The sequence below is a fragment of the Phaethon aethereus genome (assembly GCF_964289735.1).
Source record: "Phaethon aethereus genome assembly, chromosome: 17".
Taxonomy (NCBI): domain Eukaryota; kingdom Metazoa; phylum Chordata; class Aves; order Phaethontiformes; family Phaethontidae; genus Phaethon; species Phaethon aethereus.
In genome coordinates this window covers 5,236,295-5,252,728 of record NC_138593.1, presented here as the reverse complement: position 1 = coordinate 5,252,728, position 16,434 = coordinate 5,236,295, and the positions used below count along the sequence as shown (strand labels likewise).

Here is a 16,434-nt window from a genome sequence, read left to right as displayed (position 1 = left end):
CAACTTCGATTTGTTTGTAAGCAGTTATCAATGGATTACAGACCCTGATGAATGAAGCCTGAAAGACCCACTGAAAACTTCATATTAGTGTTATTTTAAGGAGGAAATATGCATGGATGAGGAAGTTGCATTGCTTCCCACGGTGACAGATACCTTTTGGAGTAAATTCAAGACTAGAAAGCTCAGAATAGACTCCTGACATTTGGTTTATGCTTCAGCACTTTAAATACCTGGATTTCATGCAAGTCACAGTTAAAGATAAACTAATTCAGAAGGAGTTTATCCTGCTGTTGAAGGACTACTGCTTCAGTTTCATATTCAGGGACACAGATGGTCTTGCATAAATATTAAACCATTGATTCCCCATCTTCCTCCCATGAAGGAGTTCTCCATTAATATTAATGTGCCTTAATGGCATCAAACAATGAACTTCTACACAGATCTTCTACCTTGTTCTATCCCAACCCAAAATTTAATAGTATTAAAAATTTGTATTATCCATTTAAAGCATGAAATCGCGTGCTAAATTTCCTACAACATAGTCTTGTGTTGAACACAAACATATAGACTTCTTCAGTATTGTATGTGTGCGTGTGCTACAAATGTGAACAATTTTGGTTTTGTTTTTCAAATTAGTCAGGTGGCAAAATCAATATAGTTGGCTACATTTGCTCATGACAGGACAGAAATTTGAGGAAAATGTGGGAAGTTAAGCAACCTTGTACACCTTAATTGGTGAGTTCTGAGGTTATTTGTGATTAATTGAGGAGGTTTTCAAAAGCAGCTTAGCAGATAATTAATTAAGCTCCTATGAAAGCACATTCCTAATTGATCCTGCAACAAGTAACATGAAATAAAAAATGCCAGAATAGGGCACAACTCACACAATAGATTTCCTCTACTGGAAGATTAAATCTTTGCAGTACATTTTTGCTGTCAGCAGACAGTGGGATATATTTTCTGTTTTGCCTTAAGAAATATTTTTATTTTCTTATTTAACTCTCCTACTTGATTAATTTTACAATCTCCAGTTTCTATAGCTGTAGTATTTTGCAGCTGTTGTGATTTAAGTGAGTCAAGGGATCTGAAGGAGGGATTGTGTGCCTGAAAGAGCAACAATCCTTCTCCATCTGTATCAGATGGTCTAATAAATGACATTACCTCTTTACAAATCTTGCCTCAGTTAATTATTGCTATTCAATGATGGAAATATAACATATAAATTTAACCTCATACTTTAAGTGAGACATATAGAATCTCATACAGCCTGCATGAAAGATATGAGTGGATAGTTGCACCAAGTGCCATACTCAAGAGCTTGGTAGTGGGAGTACTACATATGTCTGACAAGGATCTCTTTTTGATGCATCACTCCCCACAGCACTTAACTAAAATTCCGGTATGTGAGAGTTAGAAAGCAACAGAACCAGTTAGAATTACATTTTTCTAACTTTTCTGTCTCATTTTTCTCTCTAAATACCTTGAAGGGTGAAACGTCCTCCAAAATTACTCAGATTGATCAACTTTTGAGCTCAGGAAAAAAATATACATACCTCAAATTTCCATCCCATTTTCTCAGCCCAGTAGTTTTAATATCTCTGGCTCCTTTTATTTCACTGTAGAGTTCACTACAGCAGCATCACTGCATTGTTGTTTCTTATTTGTACACACTATTTAGCACAGTAGTTAGGCACACAGAATAGAGATTCTACTAAACTCCTCTCTTTTGACTGTATGATGAATTTCCATTGATTTTTCAGCAGCTGTATCTTACCACTTGCTCCACTGGTATTCCAGGTTCAGTTCTTAGTGACAATATAAATTCTTTAATCTCTCTCATTCCGAAATACTGTAGGAACAATTGCACTAACCTTTTGAAGGCTCACTTGTTTTTCATCTTACTGCTTTTTTGTAATGTAATCAGGCAAAGGGCAATAAAGGATACATGATCTTTCTTGCTTCGTAAGTTTGGAATGGCTCACATGAGACATGCTTTACTCTGTGAGTCAGAGACAACCTTTATGTTATACCCAATCCAAGCAAAAGTTTGCTGCATTCATCCTCAAAAGACCGAGCAGGATGCCCATCAAACCAATGGCAAAGACTCAATCAGATCCTACATCCTAATCCAGTAAATATCTTTGGGCAGCTCCTTCCTTCCCTTTTTTTGGCCACGTTTAAAAATTCTGAATGACAGAATTTACTTTTGATGTTAGCAGTTTGCTGTAGGAATACTCCATGCTTAAATCAGCAACACCTACTTTACCCTCTAGACAATCACGAAACATACTTGCTGATAAACACTGAGATCTAATTTCTGTGCACAATAATGCGCTGTTGCTTTACAGTGTGTAGTTGAGATAAAGAGAGTGGTCTGACTTCTCAGTAGATACAGTATCACCCTCTCTCTTTTCAGCGTGTCTCTTGTTTCTGCAGCGTTAGCTAACAGAAAACTCTGAAAATTCCCTTTATCTACTAATACCCTGCTAGCAAAGCCAATTTTGCATTGGTATCCCATCCAGCTGGATTCTGTTAACACAGTGTATTTTGGCTCCAGCCAAGTGTTATCACAAGGTACAGAAATGAGATAAACACAAGAAAGCTTTGCAAAGAGAAAGGCTTAATGATTTCATTGTTTGAACCCTTTGCACAACACAGACTGCCTACTGGTATATCCACTGGGAATAAAGGATCTCACCTTATATGATTTATACAATGATAAATTAATTCATTTAGACCTCCAGTTCTTAAAAAACCCTTGTAGGTAGATGAATTTTAATCTAGAATAGATACAAGTCTGTGAGTAAATCTTGAACCTTCTATGCAGATACAAAGGCATTAGATCCTGATATGAGGTATTAAAAAAAATCTTGATTTCCTCAGAAATGGAATACAGAGAAGCAGCTGATGAATTCTTTCAAGATTTAAGAAGATGCTAAGTCTGCCAGTAGACAGATGTCTATCATTTGGTACTGGAAGGCACCTATCTCAAAACAAAATCTGACCACAAAAGCCTTCCTCAAGCATGTTCTGAAGTCTTTAGAGGACAGATGCTCAAATACGTGTTCCCATTTCAACGCCACAGGTAATGAGGACAATTGTATTTCCTTCTCAGATCTGGAATGTAGAACAGGCTTTCTGCTGACTTCATAGACTCTGGATCAGGAAATTGCTGGGCATGACCTCATTTGATAGGAGCAGCAGTTTTACTCTTCAAAGGGTAAGAATATATTAAAGACTAGGACTTCCAGGAAATAATACTTACCTAGTTATCTGCTGCAAACCACTGAACATTGTTCAAAGAAAAGACTGCCAGAATTCCACCACCAAGATTATGCACAGGAGAGGTAAAATTCACAAGTGGGATGGATACGTCTAACTCTTCTTTCAAATCCTGAGCTCTAACATTGACTAATGGTAGCATGTGCAGCTCTTCTATTAATTGCCACTTTGTCCTGTTCTAGGTAGCTGACACCTTTGTGCTTCTCCCCTTCCTGACATTCAGCAGGACTTCCAAAATAAATGCTCAGTGCCTACTTTGGTACCTGCGAGCATGGAAGAAGTCTCAGCATGTACCTAAGTCCCACAGAAAATAAAATGCCTACCTAAAATCAGTGCACCTGAGATGCTGGAGACCCCAGTGAGATTTGTTGTTTTCTTGATTCGGAGCAGGAATTTAATCCTAGACTGTTCACTTGCAGGAAGGGGCCCCAACTGCTAAGTCTCTGTGCTCCCACTGTCCCAGTCTTGCTTTGCAGAAGTAATTGCATTTTCACTGGGCCAGAGGAAGAGAAGGAGACAGTGCTTCCACAAGTCACATTTGTGAGTCTTGTAAAGACAGGCAACAGGTATGATTTCACCGGTAGCCCACAACTGATGCTACACACACTGAACAGAGCAAGCACATTTTAACCCAAGGCATTTTTCCACAAGAAAGCCTATGCTTCATTTTTCCTAAATGTATTATTGAGGGTATTATTATTTTCTGTTTCTTCCTCTAAACCACAGGTTCTTACACTATTAGGGAAACAGCCAGCGAAATCAGTATCAGCCTCAGCCTGCTAAGGACCAACCAACTTAGGCTTTAGCAGAAGTTGCTCTGCAGCTTGCAAGTTCAAGCCGTGTAATGGCAATTAGAAATGGGAAGGTAAAAATACTTGCCTTTGAGTTACCAGCTGGTAGCCTAGAGGGAACCAATGCATGACAGAAATTCGGGATTTAAAGTCTGAGAGAGATTTCTAAAGTGGCAGCATCCCTTTCCTCTGTGGTAAGTTTGTAAGAACTGAAACTGTGTGTTGTGTACAGACCATTAAATGAGGGCGTGATTTTAGCAAGCAGTCCTATACAGCTATAAAATGGGAGGCAGAGCAGACAGCACACCTTGACAAGTCTATCTGAGGCCTGGTATATGTTTTCTCAGAGCACATACAGGTCGGATGGAACAACATGCTGAAACAGTTTCTTACCATCGCCAATGGAACAATTCCAACAAGATCCTTCTGGCAAATGAAGATTTCGGACAAGGTTATGTCTGTTGTCCCCTTCCGAGGGTATTCCACCTGCCAGGTGATGGGCTGTGTTCCAGAAAGGCTGCTGAAACTGGCTATTTCAAAGTTCATCTGCACGACCTCATTGAATAAACTGTTACTTCTGAAAAGAGGAAAACAAGGAAAAGGAAGAGGTATTACTTTTGCTGAAGAAGGCAAATGAAGTGAATCACATTAGCTACTGGAAAATGCAGCTATTTATATGCAGATAGTACACAAGGCTGTTTCCAGTCTACAACTTCTTCAGGGCACACAAACTGGAATTATTCAAAATGGGTCAGCTGCTCTTAGTATGAACACTATGTGGAGGGATAAAATCCAGGATATTGTATCTGATGAAAACAAAATAGATTTATTCCATTACATGTTTTTTACGATTCTGAAAGTATGATTCAACCTTACTGCAAGATGGATTTGACCCTGATCAACCAAGTCCAGTGCAGCTCATGAAGACTGAAGAGCCCAGAATTAGCACAGCCAAAAAGGAAAACAAGACTCATTGTATATGTCCACCACAAAAATCACATAAATCCATAGCAATGAAACTCAGTGTAACTGAAGTTCATATATGCTGCATGAAAGCCATTAGAAAAATTAATGTGATTAAATGGCAAAATGACAAGATTAGGCTAAACTTAGAGGGGTATGCTCTGGAAATTAAAAACCCAGGCATCTGAGACCGAACAGAAAGAACAAATCCATGGCAGGTAAAATATACTATGAAGTCAGGAGGCGTAAGATAATTTGAACAACAAATATGAAAAGACATACTGAAATTATTTCCCTCACATTGAATTTCTTTAACTACATCAGAAATAAAAAGAATATATGAAAGTAAGTTGCTGGACTATCTGCTAGTTTAATTTATGAAAAAAAAAGTACAAAGTATTTGCATCAGAAATTATACATTAACTTTTCTAGTTAAAACAGTGTAGAAAGTCTTCATATTTCACAGAATATTACTTCAACCTAAGCCTACGTTGTAATAATTTTTAAATGAAGAGAAAGACAGGTATCTTCCTAGCTTCAGTAACCCAATCCCAGCTTTATCACACCTTTAGATGCATTCATCACATAACAGCTTCAAATTTTCCTCTTTTTTTAATACACAATACACGAAGGCCCATTTCTGAGAAAATCCATCAAGAACCGATCATGTACAAAGCACTTATATTCTCAGGTGCTAGACTTTCTTTTTACCTCTGAACAGAAAGCACCATTTTTTATTACTTAAGACATATTCTGTGCTTTACTTTGCATGATTACTTTGAAAGCAAATGTGTTCCCCTGATAATTATTTTGATTATGGGTTTTCATTTAGATGGCTTACTCTGAAAAGTCTTAATACTGCCTAATGCTTCAAATTTATTTCCTTGCTGTTTTCTTGCTGTGTCAAAAGAGAGACGTTGTAACACTTCTGCAATAGTGGTATACTTCCTCCATGCATTTAAAGAGTGATTTTGTGTAGTAATGTGGTAGATGGATGGGTTTAGCAATGTGTAACTCAAGACCAGCCTATTCCCATTTGAAGAGCTCCTACTAAATAAATCTCCCAGCTTGTAAATACAAGGCAACTGTGATAACTGTAGTTTACACACTTCTGGGACATCTCCAAATGAATATATACTGGATTGAACTTTGTAATTTATTTGAAAGCATGATTATATGCAAAGATACCTGAATCACCTGAGCTACAGTGTTCACTTAGCTGTTAAAGGCACCATTATGCCTTAGATTAATGACACCTGAAAAGCCATTATTTTCACCATTGCTAGATGTGACACTTAGTAACTGATGGAGAAAAAATTTTTACATGTGATTGACTATCTCAGTGCTTTCACTTACGCTAAACAGAGAATAAACTTCTTGCACACATCAAAGCTGTTCTAAGACATAATATATGTCAGGAAGGCTTTTCTGATCAAGAAGTCTGCACGGCTCTAAATAGCCTCTAAGCAGATGTGAAACCACAAAAGCCCCCCAACTCTACGGACCGGATCAGAGAGCTCTAGGTGGGAAGCTGTAGGTGGGAAAGGGCTCATTTCCAGGCAGCCCACTGATTGCTCACGCATTGACTTAGGTGAGGGCTGCTCACCTCCTTCTGGCTCCCAGCTCTCGATTCACAACAACTCATCTTCCCTGGTCCTTCAGACACTTTCTAAGAGTTCATTTCTAAGAGTTCACAGCCTGGTGTTCTGCTCATGAGCTGTCCATACTGTTTACCTGCAGCACACACTCAAGCCTGGGTTTGAGCCACCCAGGGGAAATGCCCAGAGCAAAACCTTTGAGCATCCTGTTTCTATGTAGCATTTCATGGCACACTTAACTGCGGTGGGGACAGGCCACAGCCTGCTGTAGCTGGCCACATCTAGGCATCCACACACCCTTGTAATGATGTCCTACAATTGAAAACGGGCAGCATGGGGTGACCACATCTTTCCTACATGATTCTTGAGATCACCTGCAGCATGAACCTTAGTTCAGGCTGGCTAAAGTTAACATGGACACATGCAGATGCATTTGGGAAGTTCTCCAGGGATCATGTTGCAGGCAGGGACTCGTCAGCTCTCAGCGTAGACATGTTTTTTTTGAAATTATTGTCTCAGTATTCCTGTTTCGTACAGGTATATATATCCTGTAGTTCACATGTGAAGGGATTCTTCTTTTATTTGAACCCAGTAATATGTAGAGGACTGTAGTACATCTTTTGGGATTTATATTTTAGGTCCATGATGCTCAATGACTTCGATTATGGCAATCAAAGAAAATTTCAACATTTTTTCATTTATTATGCACACACATACACATTTGGAGAACTACATGGCAAACTGTATAACTATGCCCCAGCTGCATTCTCAGCAAGATTATCTTCACTGCAACCAGAAACAACAGCCTGTATCTCTAAGAAGCACTAAACTCCACCATAAACCTGTCTGACATCAACTTCCTTCCTTCCTCCCAAATGTAGATTATCAGAATCACTTTTCCACCACTGACAGTTACATCTGCCACTGGGTGATCTTCTAGGACTAAAACGAGGGACTTACTGTCCATACTCTATTTATATAGCATCTGTTGCAGTGGGGCTTGAGGGTCGTACACTCCTAAATCTCTTCTCTGTTCCACTGTAGAGACAGCTATCTCCATTTTGCATGAGAAGCTATGTGACACCCACAAGGTCATACGGAAGACTGGGACAGGGTGATGAACTGATCTGTGTTTTTCCAAATCTCATTAATCACTGGACGAGCACTCTGGTATCAATGGAAATGGGAACCACAGCACTTGATTCTAGTCTTAAATGGTCTGCAGCATACACATCTTAAATTTCAACATAATTCTGCATGAGACATATTTTTGGTAATTGATGAGCTGTTCTGTGAAAGAAATCACTGCTATCACCTTTTACAACACTGCCTTAAGAACACCTGCTTAATTTGGATTTCCAGTTCTCGCCCAGCACTTGATACCAGTCACTGAGCTATTTCAGCCAAGTATCTTCTTGACCCATGACAAAGATAGGCTGCTTCTTCCCAAGGTATCCAGGTGTAGTGCTGGAGGGAGGTAAGAAAAGGTACCAAAATTCTTTGACAGAATTCTGTAAAGCATTGCTAAAATATTTCTTCTGTAACATATATGATACAAAAATGTGCAAAAATATGCATTTAGGTTTTACTGGCACTTTTTCAGGATGACCTGCATAATCATTTCAACGCCTGCATTTGTGAGTAATGCACTCGTCTCCCTCCATAGCAATAAAGCCTTTATACAATGTCACACTATCATCGGTTTCCTCCTCCTCTCTTCATACAGAAGAAACAGAGAGATGATCAACAGCTGGGAAAGCATCCACTTGAAAAAAAATATGCCTTCAGAGATGTGTAATGGCTGGGAAAAAAACTTCTCATGAAACACATTTAATGTTCAGAGCTTGTTCACTGACTGAAACAGCAATTCCTTAATATCTAACATTTAGAACTGCTCAGCAGCCGGAACAGCAAGTAATTATAAAACTTTTCTAAAGTACACAGCACGTAGTGATTACAAATGAAGCTTCATGAAGGCAGGGCTTCTCAGGAATTGCTCTGAGGTGGATACATGAGTCTAATTCGATTGGATTGAGAGTTCCCCTGAGCCAGTTCACTCCTTGGATTTATTTTAATTTATAAATACGCTAATCATTCAGGGCTAGACTGGACCACGCACTTGCACAAGGGAGTAAGGACTCCCTTTGATCTCCTAAACAGCCACTCCGGCTCTGGGCGTGAGCACACAGGCTAAGTGAGGAGCACTGAACCCGTAGTTACTCCTTTGCTGCAGCAGATGGGCAATGATTAGGTGCTACTTATTGGTTACAGCCGCTGAGCCAGCAAGTGATGGGGTTAGTAATTTACTACTGGCATAGGCTAGCCGTAAGTTACTACCCCAGGAGAATGAGGAGGAGCTGTGTGAATGCTTCTGAGGAGCACAGTTTTAGAAAAAGAAGGTGGAACAGAAATATTCTGTTAATGGAAAGAAAATCCAAAATGCATAAAAGGCAAAGCAGAAGTGACATAGGGAGAAACTGCCATGGAAATCTCCAGCTCTTGCCAACTATATGGACAGAACACACACTTTTGATATCAGCTAGTGTTAATTTAACCAGGATTTTTTATTTAGAGTATTTTTGAGTGTGATATTACACATTCCTTTGCAACTATGTATTGATCATTCAAACCTTCAGTGCCCTGAGAAATATTTACCCTTGGAAGGAGGTTTTTCATATATGGATACCCAGGACTGGCCGTATCAAGAGCTGTACTTAACCCTCTTTTCAACATGAGGGATTTAAAACATGATGTATACACAACCCACACGTAAGCGCATGGACAGACTCATGATGTGGGTAATACCACAGACGCCAGAATGCAAAATACATTCTGTTTCCTGCAGATGTCTAGTTAGAGGTGGGAATGATGTTAAACCTGTCAACGCTGAGACGGCTTGTACTGGCCAGGCGTGGCCAGGGCTCAGCTGAGCCCAGGAACAGCAAACCAAGGCCCAGTGCTGCGGAGGCTTTCACAGGGTGCAGTGGGAGAAGGAAGGCTGATAATTACTACGAAAAGCAGCGCAGGGATCTCAGCTAATGCAAGATCCATAAACAAATGGAAATCTTTTTGAATGCCTGTCTACATGAGTGGGCCAGGAGTCTCTGATGAGAGATTTCAGTGTTGGGTTATTGCTCTGAAAAATAGAGCAGTTTCGACTCTTTAAATGAGTGATTCTTAGGACTGCTACAGGCTAAATCAATAATTTCGATTTATTATAGTGGCTCTCAAAAGAGAAATTTTAAAAAGTCTAAATTAAAAACATTTTTTAGCCATCCTTTATTCTAACAGATTTTTACTGAAAGTGCCTAGGGATCCAAGAATACTTCGACCTGCTGAAAATTTAGCAACTCTTTTCCTCTTTAATGCTATCTAGTTTGACAGTGACGTCTTAATGCAAGATCAGCACTTACTAAATGACATAAAAAATTGAAAAGAGTACAACCCCCATTATCCCTCTGTTACATTGCACATCTTATTCTTCACTAAAATTAATGTATTAAAGTATGTTACTACTATGTATAGAAACAAACTCTCATCAAAAGCCAATGGCCATCTGGACCCCAGAGCAATCTATACTTCAGCCCACTTAGACGTATACACCAATTCCTCTACCCATCTTAGAAAAGACTATAATGGGGTACAGCACACATGTTCCTCTATTCCTGCTATTTTCAATTTCTTGCTCCTTGTGCACCTTTTCCTAACCACATTTGATAACTGGGCCATCTTCAACAGGCACACCCAAGGATCAGGATGAATCACAACAATTTAAGAAAAATTAACAAAACACAGAGTTTAGAAACTGATCTGGAAATTGTGACTGATGATGATTTAAAAGATGATGATACTATGTGGGCAGCTCTTTACACATCAATTTGCTTACATAGTGAGCGCTCAATGTTAACAAAGGGTTTGTCAAAGCAAGCCAGGTTGCTTTGAATCAGACACCTATGAGCTAAATGCTGTAATATCCACCACTGGGACCTTGAGCCACCCATTTCCCTTCTGAAAGACTTGATCAAATGGAGTACAAACGCTTAAAATAAGTTTCTTTTAGCAGGTCCTTAATAAGAGCTGTTACAAAGGTAATCCCTTTGAAAAACTGTGGAAAGGATGTGGTAATTAAAGAAGAATGCCAACAACTAGAGACAAAATGCAGTTTAAATTTCTTATTTTGCAATATTAGCCTAGCTTTCATCTTTAAACCATAAAAAGCAGCAGAGGAGAAAGAAAAGGATGATCTATTTCGGCAATTAGCAGATATGGAGGACATAATTTAATGGAAAACTACCACATTAGAAGTATTATTAAGGTCTTCAAAGGAAAGTATCTGAGGTATAACTTAGCAAACTCTTGAGCAACATAACATAATATACATGTATATCTTCAAACGGTTCATGTAACGCTGTACTTGATTCTTTCCTACAGTCTAGATAAGAGTTAGATTAGTTAATAAGGTTTCTTGGCTTTCTTGTCATAAACTGTGATATAAAACATAGCTTTTTGATTAAGGTATTGGACTGAGACAGGAAATCTCATTTCACTTCCCAGCTCTTCCACAGCATCCTTTAATGACCTCAGGCAAGACATGAAGATACAGATACTTACAGCTAAAATAAAATCAATAGGAATTAGGCATCATGGAGCTTTAAAAAACCTCTGGTGTCTGTCTGCTACTTTAGGCACCTGAATACAGTACCTTTATCACTTTGGTCCTGAGCCCCAGGATCACAGCTGGGTTTAACCACATGCCACGTAGGAAAGTCAAAAGACCGCTCATGGTTCAACTGCTGCTTTATGCTGAGAGCTCCCACTTGCACGGGTAATTCTTAGCTGACAAAATATGCACTGTAAGGGTGGCATAAGGTAGAGAGAGCCTGGGGTGTGAGCTTTCTGTGCCTTTATTTCACAGTTAAACAATGTGAATACAATTTTTTTTCTTCTGGTCTCAAACATAAATTAAGAATATCTGGTAACTATCTGACTTCTCTGTACAAGCTTTGCCCACAGATGCTAAGCTCAGTGATGTTAACTGCTATCCTAGAACAAACAGCAAAAGTCATGCTGCTAATTAGAGTACAGAAAGCCAGAAATGCTCCACTCTTGGACAGGCAGAAAGCTGAACGAGACAGTCCCTAAAGGAGGGAGACCTGACTGGGGATCACAATAAGTCACCAATTTCTTCCTTCTATGCAGAGCATTTTTTAGAGTCACTAATCACCAATAAATGCTGCAGTCAAGATAGCAGGCTCATTAGTCTTCTCCGATACTACATCACATCCAGGCACAAGGTTGATGAGATTGATTTTTCCCTTTTCCCAAAGGAAGCAGGCATGCGACCCTCTGCCTCAGACTGGTGCCATCATATAAAGGCTACATGCAAACCCCAGTACTGAGCGATCACTATCTCCCACCTTCATTTTACTTTCCATTCAGTTTGCGTAAGATATTAGTCTGCTAATGTCTTCGTTATAATTTCAGATAACAAAATACATAGGCAGATTGGTCAAGAAATAAGCTTTCACAGCGATTCATCATCTCTTCCTGCCTCCGAGAAGGGCATTTTCTACTTAGTATTCATTCAGTGCTGGAATCTCTCCAGAATCACCGTAAGTAAGCAGTATTTTCATCTTTTGGAGACAGCAAATGTTTAAGCACTGAAAATCTTCCAAGGGACATCACTGGAAAGGAGACTCTGAGTAGAGATTTTAAGACAGATTCCCTCCAAGCCCAATGCTTTCAAATGGAGAAAGGAAGTCAGAATCATTCCCATCATCAGCATTAGATTATATGGCTCTTTCAGCCTGCTAAAAGCAGAAAGATGAGATCAAATACACAAAAGCATGTTTTATCATTCACTTTTAACTGCTTACTTTAGTAGTTTGGGAGCAGCCAGTGAAACATATTCAGAGACAGGAGAACACCTTTGAAAAAGCAGCCTATATAATGGATTTTCTGATTACAATTATCTTGCATGCATGTTTTATTCCATTTATAAAGCCACAGCAGCCCTGGAATTGATGCCAAACAAGGTACTCCATTTACTAAATCCATTTATGAGTTGGAGGGACTCAGCCTCCTCTTTCTGTCCCCACTCGTGTCTGTCATTCATACCAAGCCCTACTTGCAGAAACTACAATGCAGCATGACTCAAGAGGCAGGTCACCAATTTCTTGAGCATGCACTCCCAGGTACCAAACTGGTGTTCTCGGGGCAGGGGCGGGGGGGATATAAAAAAAAAAATAAAAAAATCAAGGTGCCCACAATTAGCAATGAGATTTTGAAAATACAATCGAAGTGGCACAGAGATGTAGAAGGATCTGCTTACTGGAGTAGCCCCAAACAGGCTACCCCTTCCAGTGAAGGTGTGTCGGATGCTGTTGACATGACCAGTTGATTTTGGTAATAACTGGTTACTAATACTGCACTGCACCAGACACTTGTGGTCTTTTATGCTCTCAAATAACACATTGATCACAGAAAGGGACGCAGCCTAACTGCTGATTGCTATGCATAACGTTCCTCCAGGTATTGCTCACATAGATGCAAGCGTATCAGGCATTTGCACCTGTTTTAAAACAAACTGAAGATGAAACTGCATCATGAATCAGGTGGCAAGACAAATCATATTTTTATGTAACGGCATATGTAAATCAGATGTGTGATATGCACATCTAATTTACAAGTCAGGTGTCTTCAGATTCCAGTTCTTCGAGTTTTTACTGTGGGGCTTTTTTACTGCTCTGCTAGCGTATCTGCTTTCAGGCTATGCTTGAAATTCCAAAAATGTTCATGCATAAAGATCCTCGTTCCTTTTTAACAGGGTAGCTGCACTTGCCTACCGGAAAAACATGTAGAAAGTTAACCACTCACCAGGCACATAAAGTTGAAAAAAGATCTGCATTTTGCAGAGGCAATGGATGTAAAGAAAGCACACTTTACTGGCATAGTAAAGGAAAAAACATATAATTAAGTGCTGAATATTATGGTGAAACAATGAATAAAACCCAAATGTGAACTAAAGTAGATTTTCAGACTTGCTGGCCATGAACAAAGTTCATGGGGCAATGAAGAGTCAACCTGGTGGGTGACAGCCCCAGACTCTTCCATTAGGGCACGATTGCTGCTTTTCAAGTTCAAGTGCACAAAGAAGGTAAAGGGATTTTTCATGTGAGAAGCAATGATCAACAACTGGTTCGTGACAACTATCTGAAGAGACCTCAAATTTAGCTGAAGAGCTTTTCTAGGTGTCTGTGAAGCTGCCTGAATAGAGAGTAAAAGATCTTGAAATGAGCTGCGTCCTTTGAGAAATAAGCTCAACAGATGCAATTTCATCACAGAGCAAACTCAGTTTGTGTGGAGTCCCTTGGACTAGAAGCTGCAGGGAATTGAGTAATACTGCATACAATCTAAAGCTAGAGGATATCAGCCTGGGGAAGGTGGAGAAGTAGTTCTACTTCTAGAAAGTAAATATATTTTTGCAAGCTTCACTATGGAGTAGGCTGCAGGAAGAATATATTCCTTTTCCCCAATCTCAGGTCATATCTCCTGTCTCAGGCTCTATTATTCCCCTTATTAGAATATATGATATGCTGTTTTAATCCCGCACTTTTCTTGTAAATTCTCTTTAATATTGTATGCTGCTCACATGGCTAAAGTAAAATACAATTAAGGTAAAGCAGAAACCTAAACTAGTCTAAGGAAAAGATAGACTGAGCAGTAATAGTTGGATAAATATTAAGCTCAGCTGAAACTCCATGTGAATGGGAATGACAGAGGTGAAAACTGACAGGAGAGCACAGTCACGTATAGTGGTCTAATTTGGATCTACTAATTATCTGCAGGTATACTTATACTTTAGGACGCTGTCCTGGATAACTGACAGGTCCACTCTGAATACATATGTCCAAAAATCATCATCACAATGCTAAGTAAGAATATTTTGTTCTTTCACAATCTCTGTAAACTGCAACTATGCAGTATGATCTTGCAAGGTCAAACTTGCAAAGGAGCATTTTAGCATCTCTTGGCATAGCTTTGCTGCAGTGCCTTGAGAGTTTACAGGATAAAACTGTGACAAGCACTGTAAAACTGAGGGTGTGCATGGAGAAGTGTGAAGGACAGGAGCGTGGGGCGAGTTTTGAAAGTGTTTCTCACATTAAGCCTTCCATCCCCCAGTTCACTATTTTGGCATCATCAGGCTGGCCTGTACCTGGTGACCATAAAAAAGAAGTTTAGATATGCAGGAAGAACATACATTTAATACCCTTCAATGTACATTATGCATGCAGTTTACCAAATCTGTCTTCAAAAGATACGAAAGGAAAAAAAACCCAAAACAATCCAAAGCTAGAAGTGGAAGATGAGGTGCTCACTGACATAATCAAAGAACTCCACTGAGATGGGGAAAAGGGTAAGGCAGCACAGCTGACACTGAGCAACATCCAAACACCCCATCATAAGGAGGGAAATTTCCTAAAGAAAGATAGAGGCAATATAGGTTAGACAGCAACAAAAAAGGAAGTTTTAGCTTTTTCTCTCTATCGTTTTACTTCCTCTGAAGGCGTAAAGAGGGAGAGGAAGCTGCAGGAGCCATCTTAGACAAAGAATCTCTGTTTTGAGTTCACAGTGGAAAATCCTAAAATGCCAGGAGTGGTTGCTGGAATGTTTTATTCCACTTTCCCTTCTTCTTCCCTGTCTGTTTTCCATTTCGTTTTCCCTTCCCCTTCTTTCTGCATGTTTAAAACAAAAATGTATGATGGCGAGAGCTCATGCTAGTGAATATCCTGGGGAAATTAGACAAAAAGGTGACCAACTTCTTCAGTCTGCAGTTGCAAACCAGCTCTTACTCAAATTTACAAAAATCATGGACCCCAGATGGCTTTGAGCATCTGTAGTTCCGGAAGTCTGATGGACAAATCTTTATTTTACGGTTCATAAAGCAAAGTTTAATGCTTTGTTGCCTTCCTAACACCATCCACAGCTCTCACTCATTGTAAATTTAAAAAGAAGCTTATTACAAGTTGAACCAACATAAATATTGGAGATAGATCTATTACATTTCATGATACAGTTGTTTGGTAGCTAAATCCAGTAGTTCAATTCTATTCAAGGATAATAAAAGGAAAAATGTCCCCATGACATTCCGTGGCAGAAATGTCACTGCTGAAGGGACTATGATGTGCAATTAACATTTTTAAGGAGTCATTTAAAAGGATACTGTCAAGGCTGATAGATTTGAGATTACACCAACTCTCTGTGTTTGGATTTCTGCACAATTCAGCATCTCCCTAGCAAGTTTACCCTTTCACTTCTGGATATTTGTATTTTTCCTTCTCTTTATGTCCACTGTATTGAGGGTACTACATGTATTTATCATTGACTACTCCCCCATCGCAACATTACAATATTGCGTTACAATTGCAATCGTCAGAGTTTCTATCAAAAAAAGTTTTAATTTTTTTGATGTTCTGCTTTCCTCAAGCAAGTTGTAATTTTCACAACAAAAAAATATTTTCCTTTGGAGCAAAAAAGTAAGTTGTGAGAGAAAAGCAGTTTGATGTTAGGGTGGAGTTAAAAAAAAAAGTCATTCTCTATTACTAATGAAGACATCATTACCAGCAGGATGGAGGCGTCAGGTCTAGACTCAGCATGTTTGTGTGCAGAAGGAAGTCCTGGAACTTTGTTTCTTGCCAGTCCTAGCTGACACTTCTGTTTAATAGAATGAGAAAGCAGGCAAATACAGAAGATATTTGCTATAGTAGCAAAACTGTCTTTAAGCAAAATGTTCATCAAAG

The 16,434-nt window shown here is 39.3% G+C and overlaps 1 protein-coding gene across 3 annotated transcripts in view; it reads right to left on the bottom strand.

Moving 5' to 3' along the window:
- The window catches only part of TMEM132C (transmembrane protein 132C), a gene marked incomplete at its 5' end in the record, with an annotated part of 217,519 nt that overhangs the window by 49,983 nt on the left and 151,102 nt on the right, over positions 1-16,434 (bottom strand). For all 3 annotated transcript variants that reach the window (XM_082007836.1, XM_082007837.1, XM_082007835.1), the window contains one exon: positions 4,467-4,650. In XM_082007836.1, coding sequence (XP_081863962.1) covers positions 4,467-4,650 — 184 coding nt within the window. The remainder of the gene's footprint in view (positions 1-4,466; positions 4,651-16,434) is intronic.